General features: G+C 34.1%; 2 protein-coding genes across 2 annotated transcripts; both read right to left on the bottom strand.

Annotated features, from left to right (window-relative positions):
* Positions 1-285: 285 nt before the first annotated feature.
* LOC117916797 (probable nucleoredoxin 1) lies at positions 286-3,155 on the bottom strand. Its single transcript, XM_034832974.1, has 4 exons — positions 2,699-3,155; positions 1,965-2,444; positions 1,364-1,843; positions 286-1,204 (listed from the first exon to the last, which is right to left on the bottom strand). Exons 1-4 carry the CDS (start codon positions 2,792-2,794, stop codon positions 548-550), a joined length of 1,713 nt encoding a protein of 570 aa, XP_034688865.1. The 5' UTR covers positions 2,795-3,155; the 3' UTR covers positions 286-547.
* Positions 3,156-12,693: 9,538 nt separating this feature from the next.
* Positions 12,694-14,655, bottom strand: LOC117916806 (probable nucleoredoxin 1). Its single transcript, XM_034832986.1, has 3 exons — positions 14,519-14,655; positions 13,838-14,317; positions 12,694-13,678 (listed from the first exon to the last, which is right to left on the bottom strand). The coding sequence occupies exons 1-3, from the start codon at positions 14,612-14,614 to the stop codon at positions 13,013-13,015; spliced, it is 1,242 nt and encodes a 413-aa protein (XP_034688877.1). The 5' UTR covers positions 14,615-14,655; the 3' UTR covers positions 12,694-13,012.
* Between the last annotated feature and the right edge of the window lie 1,600 nt (positions 14,656-16,255).

Genomic DNA, 16,255 nt, shown 5'->3' on the forward strand with positions numbered 1-16,255 from the left:
ATATATTTTTTTTTTATTGTGAAATGTGCTTGCAAATAAAATTATAGGAAAACGTATTACGTGTGCATTGCATATATTATATGTAGTGTTGTTATTATTATCTATCCAAAAAAAAAATTACAATTTATTTTTAATTAAATCAGGGCGAACGATAATCTTGAATGTTTTAAGTTGCGCGAACCGACTACTAAGGCTACATTTCGGTCAGCAATATAAACAAGAGTTTTGCCCAGCGCTGTGAATGGTGCAACACGTCTATGTAAAAGGCTAGTTATGAGACAGATCGCAATGTATGACATATCTATTCCGCTGTGCTCCACCTCATTACAATGGCAGCACTCATCACAGATGAATAATTATCATCAAAGACTGGGGACCTAGACTAACATAGTCTTATACGCCTACCAAACGAAAACTTCAGGCTTTATTAATGGAGTCCTCCCAAGCTTATAGTGCTGTTAAGCGAACACATGACTAGAAACCATACTCGTCCAAACAAGCATTTCAAATCAATTAGAGCTTTTATTAAAGACACACCTAACTTAACTCAAGCTCTGGAACACACTACCCCATCACATTTCCATCCTTCTCCAGGCCTTGCTTTCTCCTCATCTTCTTTGCTTCCTTTGTCTTCTTCCAGTGCGCACTTGGGGTGGAGATTGAAATCACATTCTTCACAATAGAATGGCCACCAGTGTCCCTGCTTCTCACACCCATTACATCTATAAATGCCACGATTAGTGAGCACAAGCTCATGCTCTTCATGAAGGGCATGTTTCATCTTCTCAGGCCACCCCTTTGCCATCTCATACTGCGCCTCGATCTCCTTTATATGTTCTTCAGTGAAAGGATAAGCATCAGCCCCATGAATCATAACAAGATTTCTGGCTTCTGTTGTCACTGTCCGGCCAGTTGGTTCAACGGCTATGAGCTTGGGGATGCTCCTGACCTTGAAGGTGCGACCCAAGGAAGCTTTCCTTTTGTCCCCAAAGGGAAGTGCTAGCCATGGCATACCTGAAAAGAATTCATCAAAGGAGGCCTGATCCCTGTCACTAGAGATGAAAATCACTTCGAATGCTTCATCCTTTGCCTTAATATTCTGGTATGCTTCTATAAGTTTTGGTAGGAAAGCGCGGCATGGGGGGCACCAATGTGCTGAGAAATATAGGAGGATGTTCTTCCCCACTAGATCAGACACGGGAATCTGAAACAAGAGCAATTTGTCACTGATAACAAGCATAATGAGGGAGAGTATTGCAAACTGAAAAAAGGGACACAGGGCACCATGTTGCATCGAACAACATCACCTTTTAACCAAGATCCAAAAACAGATGTTCACGCATCTACTGAAAGAAGATCTTACCTTGACTCTATCTTTCCCGATCACAAAGTCTCTGTTCCCTGAAACCAAAATTGACTCCAGTGTCTGTGCTTCCCGTTTTGCCTTCTCAATCTCCTCAAGCTCTGCAAACTTCTCTGGGGTAAAAGGGTATGCCTGAATCCCATGTTCTTCGATTGCCTCGGCAACATTGGAGTGAAGAGTCTTTCCATCTGGCCCAATAACAACCAAAGTGGGCAGGGCTGAGAGCTCAAAGTAGCGAGCTAGTTTCGTACAGCTCCTGTCCTTGAAGGGCAATGCAAGCCAAGGCATGCTACCAAAATTTGTTTTGAATGATTCCATCTCATCATCAAGCGATATCATGACAATTTCAAAGCTCTCCCCCTTCGCCCTTAATTTCTTATAAACATCCACTAGCGTTCGAGTAAATTGAAGGCGTGGCTTGGAGGAAGACAATGAGAAATACAGTCCAACGAACTTCCCTTCTAGTTCAAACACAGGCACCTTGTATTGAAATAGTTTAAGAAGAAATTCAGACCAGGAAGAAACAATATGAATCATGTTCAAATTCATAGATGCGAGAAAAACTATTTCTTGAACAAAAAGCACTGTCAATGAAATTCACCCTCTTTCCATCAGTTGAAATTACATAGTCGCGGGATTGTGAGACTAAGATGGATCTCAAGGATTGTTCCTTCTTGGCCGTTTCTTCCTTTTCCTTCAGTTCTTTGATCTTTTCAGCTGTGAAAGGATACCCTTCCACTCCATAATCTTTTATGATCTCAACTCCCTCACTGCTCAAAACCTTGCCAGATTCATCAAGCATCGCAAGGCTTGGAATCCCCCTCACCTTGAACAATTTCTTCAAGTGATCACGCGTGTCCGAATCAGAAAATGGGATTGCAAGCCAGGGCATCTTGGAGAAATATTCATTGAACAACTGATCGCCTTTGTCACGTGAAACAAAAATGATTTCAAAGTCGCCTTTGGAGGAGAATTCATCGTACACCTCTACTAATTCAGGGGTGAATTGCCGACATGGCCCACACCATGATGCTGAAAAATATAGCCAAATTTTCTTCCCCTTCAAACTCTCAACTTTAACCTGCAAAACACATAATTTAGCCGATGAATTCCCTTCTGGATCACTCAAAAGCAATTAATACTATTAGGCCAATTGAACTTTTTGCTGCTTAAGACTGTGTTAACAATAGTCACAACTCTTCCGTGATTTAAGCGTTGGTGGGTGTTGGGCTCTTGGTTAATTGGGGGCGTCCAGCTCCTTTTTTCATTCGAAACTCTTAGTACCACTCAAGCTTCTTTTTATGGTAGAATAAAAGCAGAGAAGATGGAAAATACCTGGTGGCCATTGCAGCGGACAAGAAAGTCCCGATCCTCTCTCGTGAGAAGCGGAACCAAATCGTGAGCAACGCCATCAACGTTTTCGCTAGCCATGTCTTCTGATTTTGATCACAATTTTTTTAGCCTGTGCCTTTGCACTTTGGTGCCCAGCTTTTATAGCATCTAAGTCGGTTAGACTTAAGCCATCCAGAAGCCATAGGGGTGAAGAAAACCAAAGTCAACGTATGTGGTGTACGTTGGATGCCCAACGTCAGCGCGGGCCGCGGTTCCCCCTAGGGAAAAAGACCCACATCCTCTCTTTTCACCTCATTAGACGCCATTAAAAACATAACTTATTGGTATCATCTGGAGCTTCGGAGCATTGTTCAAAGTAGCTCCATTTCCTTCTCCCCCTCTTTAAATGAGTTTGAAACAGTAATTTCAATTAAAATTAGAAACCATAATTTTAGAATACGACTAGAACTGCAGTTTTAAGGCGCAAAACTTTACAAGTCATAGCTTCTAGATGTAAATATAATATATTGGCCAAAAAGTCCACATGAAGCAAAACTACTTTTCATATATGTTTACATTTTAAATACTTTTAGAATCTAATTCCAAGTAAATTGATAGACTTAAAAATGATATGTTTTTTATATTTAGTGAAATTTTCGCATAGCTAAGATAACATATAGGACATTTGAAAACTCTCAATTAGGCCATGTTATCTAAACCTTTAAAAGAAGTAAAATTTTAAATTCAAAAATTACAAAATAAAGTATTATGCTATTGTTATTATTTGGAAATATATATTTAAATAAAAAAATTTGTCGTTACTTGTACATTAAAATTAAAATTTTTGAATATGAAAATAAATGATTAACGTACCATATTACACATTATATTATTATCCTTTAATTTACATTTCAAATTCTAGATTTATGGGTTAATCCCATTGTATTATAACTAAACCATAGTTCAAGAAATTGGGGTGTGATAGCAACATAGGTACAAAGTTGACAGAGCCTATAACCAAACACTTGATATCTATTATAGTAACCTTGAATAAAAGGACTTGCTAGAAAGATGGTGAGTTGGCTACTCATCTTGATCGAATGTGAAATCGCTATCTCAAATAGGTAAAATATAAAGCCACTAAGACAATGATAGACAAAGGAAGTTGATTTAGAAAAATATAAAGACAAAGATAAAAGTATTGGAAGCACTAGGTGTGGGGACTCCTCTCCACGTGTCACATTTCCTCGGTATTGCCCGGATAACTGCCACAGTGTTCAGAACCTTCCATCCGAACCACACAGACATATGGCAAATGGCACCGGACTCTCTAAGTGGACGACACTTTCCAGCCAGCCTTTAAGTCCCTCTTGCTACATGTAATCATTTCCATCTAACATGGAAGTGGTTGATGGGATCTCCCCCAATCCTCACATCCATGTCAATTAATTATCACCCACTACCCCATACCTCCAGCAAGTTGAAGGGACAGACAAGTGCATGATTTAACATCATGACACAACTTCTAACGACACTTGCAGGCCGCCCAAAATTGTAATGATTGCCCTACTACCTACAGGGCAACCATCATTACAGAGAAGGTCAAAGTGTTTAGTCAACACTACAGTAGCTTTCTCCTAAGCACTATAAAAAGTTCCCTCTGAAGCATAATTTAGGTACGTGCACTAGAACCGACCCACTCATTCTCTCCCTGAAAGAGTCTGACTTGTCTTTGTCTAACTTAAGTTTCGGAGGGGCATGCCCGGACCACCTGTCCGGACATCCTTTATGCAGGGAATAAGCTCTCACCCAGTTTCCCATCATTGGGCAAGAGCTCTGAGGGGCACAACTCAAGGAGGATCTAACCTCAGTTGACCCTGCATCAACACTAGGATTTATGGCTTTATTAAAATTTAAAATGAATCAAAAGCGCTCAAAAGAATTACATTTCTAAAAACATATATAAAAGAAAGTTGCTCAGTTGGATGCCGTATAGCTTGCCCTCTATTATTGAGTCTACCTCAAGAGTTAGACAATCAGACTTCTCACTAAAAAAACATTAGAGAGTTATGATGCGAAAGTTTAAGGATAATATCTTTACAATAAAATATTTTTAAATAAAATTTAACAACAAACTTAACTTGAGAAAGCCTTATATGAACTATGATAACATACTTGAAATATTTTAATAGAAACATACCATCAACATCAATATAAATGTTTGCAATCACATGAATTATGGAAATGTATTATCAATTGTGCTCCTTAATTTGATCATATCACAACTAGTTAAATTGAAATAATTGGTTGCCATGACACCCATCCATTTCAACATGATTATTAGATAAATAGACATAATTACCATACTGACTATCTCATGACATAAAGATCTACGTAGAAAAAATAAAAGGGCAAGATAACATTTCATGTAAATTTGTTCATATTTCATAATAACCATAATTCATAATCATGGTAAAATAATATCTTCAAAATGGACTATTGTACTATTGGGATTGAACCTCTAAAAACAAAACATAATATAATAAAGTTAGACTTCATTATCACTAGGCTATTCATTTTCTTTCATTGACATTGATTTGAGGATTCAACTTATATCTCTTACATTGTATATGACTTGGATGTATTAAAAGTTGTACGGATGATACAAATCATGGGTTCTTTGTTAGTAGATAAGTTGTTCATAGTCAGTTCATGGATTTAGGCAATCTAATAAAGACATAGTGCACTACCTTCTAATTGGAAGGATGACTTGTCTTGACCATCAAGATGTATTTCCTATAGTGAGTGCACTACTGTATGCGATGCACATTGGACAAAACTTATAGTGAATCATGATATAAGGCTATCGATTGTCATGATTCACCAAATTACTATACTACATGGACTCTCAACCTTAAGAGGATATTAAGTCTATGTTAAAGTCAACAAGAGACTTTGGCCTATGGATAAGTGTAGACTCTCTATTTTGTCATCTTAGCAATATTCCTATTGTACACTTATGGAAATTTTCTGAGCTATTTTTTAGTCTTGATTGGTGGTCCAATGTGACTTTTTGGCCACTATCTTTGGAGATATATTGGGGAATTTTTTAGGGATCCTCAATGTGATTGCTTTGTGACCTTTGATGTTTTAGGATTTTGTTTGATTGAGTTTCTTTTAGTATATTAAGATATGACATCTAGTTTTAGGATTAGATGAGTTTGAGTTTTTTTTTTGTTGTGTGAGGGCTATTTGATTGCATGAGATTTGGCTTTCGATCTTTGGCTACATATGAGTGGTACTCTAATTTGTGATTTTATGAGTTTTGATTTTGAAATGTGAAAATTAATTTTGGTCTATTTTATGATTTTGGTCCTTGAATTTCAAGTTGCATGAGTTTTGTTTTTTTGTTTTCCTTTTCTTCCTCTTAATTTTGTGTGGCATGAAGATTAACCATTGAACTTTATATAAGTAATTTTTTTAGATAATAGTGGATCATTGACATATTTATTTACATTTTTTGTGAGGTCATAAGAAATGAAGGTTGGCGAGGACTATACAACAAACTTAAGTCTTCCTTGCTTGGAATTGCTGCTTCATGGGTGACTAACAAAAGGATCATTATGGTTTTTCAAGTTGGCTGTGGAACATGGATCAAAAGGAGAGTCAAACTTGAAAATCATATCACCATACATTTGGAGAAGGGAAAGGACTTCAGCCAGGAGGATCATGTGGCATTAGAGGCTTCTCCATTATGCCATCACGTGTCAACCATGAAAGAGGATTCCATTAAGAGGAATCAACTAGGGTCACTTGCATGCATTACGGGTGTACATCACAACCTCACAAGATCTTTATTCAGGGGTTCTAGAAATCTCCAGGAGCTTCAAGAGGATCAAGGAAGAGTCACACAATTGGAGTGGATGAGGTCGTGCATTAGGAGAGAGTTCTCGGGAGCATGCATTTGAACCATTTCTTCGATTTTTTGAGGGAAGCTACAACTGTCTTGAGAGGATTTTGGAGGTTTCATTTCTTGTTAGAGAAGGATAATGAACTAAACATTTTTCTTCTAGGGTTCCAGGAGAATTAGGGGCTTCTGATAATCGTCCAACTTTGTAGCTTACCATCTTCACACCGACATTTTTGAGGAAGATCTCCATTGATGCATATTGGTTCTGGAGAGCTTCAACAGAGAATATATCATTCTTTGTAATAGTGAGCACCATTTTTTTCATAGATGAACATCACATACATCTCCATAATGACATTGATAAGAGAATCATCAGAGATGTCATAGCTTGAGGTCATGAATTTCTACATCGAATCATCACCATTACGCGATGACAATTAGAGAAAGCAATCACCGATCTTGGGAGAAAATTATATTTGCTTCTTCTAACAATTTGTAACGCCTCAAATTCTTGGGAACCCAACATTTGAATCATGACCCTAGGTCAAATGTTTGACCCTAAGGATTACTCCCATCCATGCTAACAGTCAATTCTGATAACTTGATTTTTTTTTTGAATAAATAAACATCTAATCCCAAATAAATCTATTAAGTTAAGATATACTAAATGATTTTTTTTTTTCCAAAACCAACCATCATCTTTTCACAAGTACAATAAATCCACCTATCAATCTTACTGTCTAAGATGATAACCCAAATATTTACACTAGTCTCTAAGCAAAAAAATATTTCCAAAAATATTTTACGAACTAACAAAGTATAATTTAAGTTAGAAAAGTTCATATAACTCAAATTAGTACATGCCAAAAGGTAATATAAATTAAAAACAACCGTTATTATTATTATTATTATTATTATTATTATTATTTACTTTCTGAGGCTTTTTGGAACATTTTTTGATCTTTTTGTGGTTCCTAAAAAACTATATCTGCATCTAAAAATTTTAGAAAATAAAGAGGTGAACATTTTTACATTGCTCAGTAGGGTGTTTTATACCCAAATGAGCTAGAAATTCTAAGTCAATAAAACACAATTATATGTCAAACTATAATATTACATTTACATTATTAAATGAAACATCAACCATACAAATTTAAATTGATCAAAATTATCACTTTTTTTATTCAATCATATGTCTAGCATATCAACAATTCTAAATTTACAAAATAAATTAGTCATTTTAGTCTCGAATAATATATTCAAACATACAATTGATAAATAATACAAATCCTTCTTTCAAATGTAATCATGATGCAAATGCTTATACGTAATCAAACAATGCGCTGTTGTTCTCGGGCCTTCACCAAAGAATACGCATTTGTACCCAAATACACTCCCTATTCGAAGCTTTTTCGGGGTAAACTTTTAGATCTTTCACCTTAGGGATTTCATCTCCTTTTTAATTCGCTCTTTCTAGGGTCCTTCCATTTCTCATTTTTTTTTTCTTTTCATTTTTGCCATTTTTGGGGTCTTTTCATTCTCGTTTCCATTTCACACAACCATTTCTTCAATTTTTTTTTTCTTTCGCACACTCATGATGCATATGAAATGCAATAAACTCACATGTTATCATCCACAATTTCCCAAGATATAATTTTATTTACTCCAAACATGCTCAATAATTTCCAATAATCAACACAACCATTTTTCTTTAGTTAAATCACCACAAACCTCTAAAATAATAATAATAATAATAATAAATTAATCATAATAGTAACCATATTCCAAATAGCATAAAGAACAATCCAAAAAGCATGTTGTGGACCCCGCATTTGCTCGATGTGTTCCCATTAGATGGCGAAAACTTGCTTTTTTATTTTGTTTGGTGAAAATTTGATTTTTAGAAAAAGACTTGGAGTTGCCACTTAATTTTTTTTTATTTTTAAAGAGAAAAACAAAATAAGAAAGAAAAACCCTAAGTGTGACTTCTGAAGGAAAAAACGGGTCTGTGAAAAACCAAGTCTAGGTCCGGGGGTCAGGTTACTTATTGGGAAGGTATGGTGGTGAGCCGTAGCACCCTTCTAAGCCTGCATACATACGACCTCTACTAAACAAATTGAGGACATTGTGGCAATTAATTAATTAATTATGGATACTAAGAAAAATAATCAATATACAAGTCATGGTGAAAATTAATATGCACAAAAACAATGATGAAATCTAATTACAAAATACACAAAATAAATAATAAGTGGATTATGCAAAATAATTTATTGAATTAAATAAATAAAAGATATTTAAAAAAATTTTTAAACAAATTTCAAAGGATTCTATTAAAAATGATTTTGAATTAGTGATTTCCATTTATTTACTTATAAAAAAAATCAATTTATTCTCTTAATTTCAGTTGTATTCAATTTTTAAAAAAAAAACTATTTACACTTATTGTATCAAAAGAATTTATTACAAAATTTCAATTTGGGCACAAAAATTATTTTTACTTGCTTTTACTAGAAAATAATGAGTTTTTACAATTTTATTTACAAAAATATTTAGATTCATTTTCATTTAAAAGAGTGATTTTTTATAAATTATTTAAAATGACACAACTTTATTTGCAAAAGAAATTTTAATTAAAAGGAAAAACAAAGATTTAAATTCTCTATTTCTAAAAAACACTTTTAATCTTGTTTTAATTAAGGAAAAAAAAAAGAATTCGTTTAAAAAAAATATTTTTAGACAATTTTACTAAAAATTAATTTTTGGGACAGCTTTATTTACAAAACAATTTTTGGACAATTTTTATTAAACAAAGAAGTTTTTTTGAACAGTGTCATTAAAAACAATTTTTTTGGATTTTTCTAAATGCATTTTTCTGAATTTTCATAAAAAAAAAAAACTTTCTTTTATTAAAAATGATATTTTGAAATTAGTATTTTATTAGAACATATTTACTGAATTCTTCCTCCCATTTAAACAAAATTTCTAATTTGTTCGATGTTCAATTTTGTACACACTCAATAAATATAAACGAACAAATATTTACAAGAGTTAATTAAAATAAAACCAAATAAAAGTGGTAAACAAAATATGTACCCAAACAAACTTACAACAAGCTCCACGTGTCATCAATTCATACTCAACCAACCAGATTGCAGAATGAGTCAATGCAAAAGCAAAAACAACGCAAATGTAAATATCTAGATATGTATAAAATCCCAAACAAATATTCAAACCCAAATCCCAATTTCAAATTAGTCCCATAAATTTTGTCAATTTAAAATGAGCCCAAATTACTATAGGTCTTAATGCGGAACATTCAAATTAATAACAAAAAATACAAACACAATCAACCAAACTTAAAATTGGATAAATTAAAATAAATTCTACTAGACCTAAATTTAATATTTTATAATCTAAGCCTAGTTTAATATGCACCACAATTGTCCTATGTCCAAATTAAACAATTCAAATTGGCCAAGCTCATATCAAATATTCAAATAATCCAACAAATCTCACCCACATTATGGGCCCCAAAATCCACATCAATTAACAAGCCCACATAAAAAAAATATATGATCAAAAGAAACAATATTTCAAGCCCAATCCAATAAGCTCAAATAAATAACAATTTAACAATAGGCCCAAATCAAAATAAACAATATGCAATTGATATAATCTAAATATCCTCAAATTAATCACCAAATACAATATGTCCACAAACCCAAATTAACAAATTTCAAATTAATTCACTAACAATAAATGAAATCAAATTATGTATTAATCTACCAACAACAAATTAACCCAAAATTTCATATTAATTCAATAATCCAAATTTCATAAACAACAATTACTACTAAAATAAAATAAAATAACAACAATAACAATAATAATAATAATAATAATAATAATAATAATAATAATAATAATAACGGAACGGATGAGATGGGAAGGGGGTTGCCGGCCGGAGCGAGAGAAAAAATAGAGAAAAAAAATGAGGGAAGGAGAAAAGGAAATGGGAGGCTCGGCCACCTAAAAAAAATGGAAAAGAAAAGAAAAAAACAAAATCCAAAGGGAGAAATGAGAAGAGAGAGAAGATAGAAGATATGAAAGCGTGGGTGTGTGGCCGACCTGGAAGGGAAGTGGAGTGTGGGGAGAGAGAAGGAAAAAAATAAAATCCATGGGCGATGTGTGTCTTCGGGTGGAGAAAAGAGAGTAGAAGAATGAGGGGCCAAAGAATGGAGGTGGGGGCGGCAGAGAAAAGGGTGGAAAGAGAATAGAGGAGAAAAAACGGCAGAGAAGATAGAAGATATGAAAGTGTGGGGGGGGGGGGGGGGGGGGGTGGGGGGGAAGAATGGGAAGAGAGGAGGACCGAAGAATGGAGGTGGGGGCGGCAGAGAAAAGGGTGGAAAATAGGAAAAAGAAGAGAGAAAAGAGGAGAAAAAGCGGCGGAGGAAAAAGGAAAGAGAAGAGAGGAGGAAAATCTTGGGACAAAATGATGGGGGGAAAGGAAAGGAAAAAGAAGAGAGAAAAGAGGAGAAAAAGCGGCAGAGGAAAATCTTGGGACAAAATGATGGGGGAAAGGAAAGTTGGTGGGTGGGGGGTGAAAGAACGGGAAGAGAGAGAAGAAGAGGGTGGGGTGGTTGGGAAAGAGAGAGGAGAGAGGAGAGAGAAAAGAAAAAAATAAATAATAAAATAATAGTAATAATAATAATAAAATAAAAGTATTAATAATAAAATAAAATAAAATGATATATAAAATAATAAAAGTTATTAAATGGTGAGTGAATCAATGACTCAAAATTAATGTAAAGATAAAATTTGGACAAATTTTGAGGTTTACACATGTATTCATCTTTCAACAACCAAATCTTTCATTTTTTTTTCAAAAAAGAAAAATAAATTAAAGTTTTAGGGTTAAATTACCTTACCTCAAATCCAAAAATCTAACAATTGAAACTAAAATATGACTTTATAGGAATGTTTCTCGTGTTGAATATAGTATTCTTCTAAAATTTGAGGCAAAACGAAGACCGTTTGATAGGTTCACTAACGTACCTAAGTTGATAGCCCTTTTTCTTCCGCTCCTAGTTGACCTTTTCTTTCTTTCTTTTATTATTTCAGCCGACTACTTCATTCTATATATATATATATATATATATATATATATATTAATACAACTTTAAAATACCATGCTTATCTCTTTTAATAAATTAAACCACTATCCTTTATTTCATATTCCGCAATTATAAATTATACTCAATTTATGATTTTTTGTCTTACAAAAAATATTATTGTATTCTTAATTAAATTTACTACAAGCTTGATTTTCAAAATATATAATTTGACTTTAATTATCTAAAACATTTTGACTTTAAAATTCACTTAGGACATGATTCTATTGACTATTAAAAAAATCAATTTCATAAAATCTCTTAAACATAAAATAATTTTTCGACATACAAAAAGTTGAAATTCATAGTAATATTTAACCCCTTGATTTTATCAATATTTATTCATCAATAAAAATTTAAGCATTATTCTAAAACTTAGTTCTATCAATTATTTAGTCATTCAATTCATAATAGTTAAATTAATTCTCACAATATGCTTAATATTCAAATTGTCAAAATCTAATCTCAATTATTTGATGATTAATTTTTTTTTTCAAATTTAAATTTAATTTATAAAAGTCTTACTTTTTACATATGACGTGGTAGAATTTTCAAACTATTAATTTTTCTAAAATATCTCATAATTAATATTAACACGTGGATCTTATCTATTCTTTTTAACCATTTGACTAACAATTTTATAAAAACTTTTCTAATCCTGAATCTTAGGTGGTATTTGTTTTTTTACTTAATTCTAAACAGAACCTTAATGCTTAATAGTATTAAATATTAGGTTGTTTGTTTTTGTAGTATTTTATTTCTATTAAGTATTAAAAAGTAAAAAAACCAATATGTTATTTTTTTTATTTAGAAAAAACTACATATTTTGGTTTTTTCTATTTAGTAAAAAGTTTATAATAAGTCATGAAAAAGTAGAAAAACAAACAACCTAAATTGCTTTCAGCAAAAAGCCAAAAAAACAAACACCGCCTTAGTGTCATTAAAAACCTGGGTATTACAAAACTAGAGATCACCTCTGCATCCGGCACTAGTGGTGCTCCACCCCATTACAAATGGCAACTCTCATCACATCACAAATGATTAATTATCATCAAAGATTAAGGACCTATAGTAACATAGTCTTATACACCTGCCAAAGAAAACTTCAGGCTTTATTAACGGAGTCCTCTCAAACTCATTGTGCTATTAAGCAAACACACATGGCTAGAAACCATAGTCATCCAACCACACATTTAAAATCAACAAGAGTATTTATTAAAGAGAGACCTAACTTTACTCAAGCTTTGTAACACACCTCCCATCACATTTCCATCCTTCTCCGGGACTTGCCTTCTCCATCTCTTCGTCTTTGCTTCCTTTGTCTTCTTCCAGTGCGCACTTGGGGTGGAGATCGAAATCACATTCTTCACAATAGAATGACCACAAGTGTCCCTGCTTCTCACACCCATCACATCCATAAACGCGACGCTTAGTGAGCACAAGCTCATGCTCTTCATGAAGGGCATGTTTCATCTTCTCAGGCCACCCCTTTGCCATCTCCTCATACTGCGCCTCGATCTCCTTTATATGTTCTTCAGTGAAAGGATAAGCATCAGCCCCATGAATCATAACAAGATTTCTGACTTCTGTTGTGACAGTCCGGCCAGTTGGCCCAATGGCTATGAGCGAGGGGATGCCATGGACCTTGAACGTGCGACTCAGGGAGGCCTTCCTTTTATCCCCAAACGGAAGTGCCAGCCATGGCATACCTGAAAAGAATTCATCGAAGGAGGTCTGGTCCTTGTCACTAGAGATGAAAATCACTTCGAATGCTTCATCCTTTGTCTTAATCTTCTGGTATGCTTCAATAAGTTTTGGTAGAAAAGCACGGCATGGGGGGCACCAATGTGCTGAGAAATATAGGAGGATGTTCTTCCCCACTAGATCAGACACGGGAATCTGAAACAAGAGCAATTTATCACTGATAACAAGCATAATGAGGGAGAGTATTGCTAACTGAAAAAAGGGACACAGGGCACCCTGTTGCATCGAACAACATCACCTTTTAACCAAGATCCAAAAACAGATGTTCACGCATCTACTGAAAGCAGATCTTACCTTGACTCCATCTTTCCCTATCACAAAGTCTCTGTCCCCTGAAACCAAAATTGACTCCAGTGTCTGTGCTTCCCGTTTTGCCTTCTCAATCTCCTCAAGCTCTGCAAACTTCTCTGGGGTAAAAGGATAAGCTTCCACTCCATACTCTTGTATGATCTCAACCCCATCTTCGCTCAAAACCTTGCCAGATTCATCAAGCATCACAAGGTTTGGAATCCCCATCACCTTGAACAGTTCATTCAACTGATCTCGTGCATCTGAATCAGAAAATGGGATTGCGAGCCAAGGCATCTTGGAGAAATATCCATTGAACGACTCATCATCATTATCACCTGAAACAAAGATGATTTCAAAATCATCGTTGGAGGAGAGTTCATTGTAGGCCTCAACTAATTTAGGGGTGAACCGTTGACATGGCCCACACCATGATGCTGAAAAATATAGCCAAATTTTCTTCCCCTTCAAACTCTCAACTTTAACCTGCAAAACACAGAATTTAGGCCCATTAAACCCTTTGCTGCTCAAAACTGTTAACAATAGTTACGACTCTTGGTTAATTGGGTCCGGCTTCTTTTTCCCCCCTCAATCAGAACCTGTTTCAGCTCCTTTTTCATTAGAAACGCATAGTTCCTTTCAAGCTTTCTTTTACGGTAGAATAAAAACAGAGAAGATGGGAAATACCTGGTGGCCATTGTTGCGGACAAGAAAGTCCCGATCCTCTCTTGTGAGAAGCGAAACCAAATCGTGAGCAACGCCATCAACGTTTTCGCTATCCATGTCTTCTGATTTTGATCACAATTTTTTAGCCTGTGCCTTTGCACTTTGGTGCCCAGCTTTTATAGCAGCTAAGTCGACTAGGGTTAAGCTAACCATCCTTGAGGGTGAAGAAAACCAAAGTCGACGTTGGTGGTGTACGTCAGATGCCCAACATCAGCGTGGGCCGCGGTCCCCTCTAGGGAAAAAGACATAAGTTGCGTGGCTGCATATCGTATGATTGTACTAAGATTCTCAAAGTTTAGATAAGGAGATAAGTATTGAAGAAAGACGTGTTTTTCATCCGACCTCATGAGCTCGTATTCCTGGTGATAAAGACCCACAGTCTCTCTTTCACCTGATTAGACCCCCATTAAAACATAAATGAAAAGAATAAACTGAGAATCATCTTGGAAGATGCCCATGAAAAGTGGCACGAACTTATTTAATTGCTCTCATGGAATAAGAATAAAAAGATTGTAAGTTAATAGTTTATAGTTCTTTTACTCAAATAATTGAGCTTAAATTGAGCATAATGCTACGTACCTTGTTAGCATAAATTTTCATTTCTTAATAATTAAACAAAGATATTTTTTGCTTGAAAAAACTTGAGCATGATCTATGCAAGAACACAAAAATTTAAAGATATGACTCTGTTCTCTAACCTTGGATAATATAGAATACACACATGTTTTACTGCCCCAGGTAAATCTTTATGATCTAAGGAGGAATTCCGAGCGAAGTACCTTTCACTCGGCTTTGGCTGGAGCAATGAGAGTGGTTAGGGAAAGTTGATGGAATCTCACATCTCTCCTTGACTTATAGTTGGTTTTGACCATGAACCTTGGATGGAAAATTTTGGTATAAAAGTGAAAAAAAATCATTGTTTCAAAAACCTCATCGTGTCAGCATCCTTTCCTGGTGGGGAATTGAACCTGGGACTCATGGTTAAAAAAATGAGTAGTACACCACTATACTAAACAACATTAAATTAATGTCTTGGTAAATATCTATAGATCTGTTTTTTTAAATTTTTATCACATAAAACATTTAGACAAATATAAATATTTATATCTACTATTATTTTTATAATAATGATTAATTATAAGCATGAAAATAATATAAATTAATCAATATAATAATTTATTAAAATATAAATTATATATTTATGATGTCATTTATTTGATCGCGATTTGACCATTGCTTCGATCAGTGAATCGGTAACTTTTTCGATTTAATGTCTAGTCCGATTTTGAAAACATTGAGAAAAAACTCACTCTTATGGATTTTTTATCACCTTACTTTATTTATTTTTTCTTATTTTTAGTTTTAGGAGTAGGAGTAGGAGTAGGATTAACTTAGTTTAGTTTAATTTTAGTTTTAGTTGTAATATTTAATTTTTATATAATCTTTCATTATTAATTTTCATTGTAATGAGCTTTTAATTTTTAGTTAATTTCAATTTCAAAGTTTAGTTTTAATTTCTAGCTTTCTTATGGTTTGAGTTTCTAGAAATTTTATTTCTTTGCACCTTTGCTTTCTTCTAGACTTTACATTTCTTTCTTGCCTTCAATTTCATCGTGTTTAGCACCAAGGGATAAGTGTGTAGACCCCTTAAAAGACTAAGGGTTTTTTCAGTTGGTTTGAGGGACCACTCGGGTGATT

Source organism: Vitis riparia, chromosome 1 (genome assembly GCF_004353265.1).
Source record: "Vitis riparia cultivar Riparia Gloire de Montpellier isolate 1030 chromosome 1, EGFV_Vit.rip_1.0, whole genome shotgun sequence".
NCBI lineage: Eukaryota > Viridiplantae > Streptophyta > Magnoliopsida > Vitales > Vitaceae > Vitis > Vitis riparia.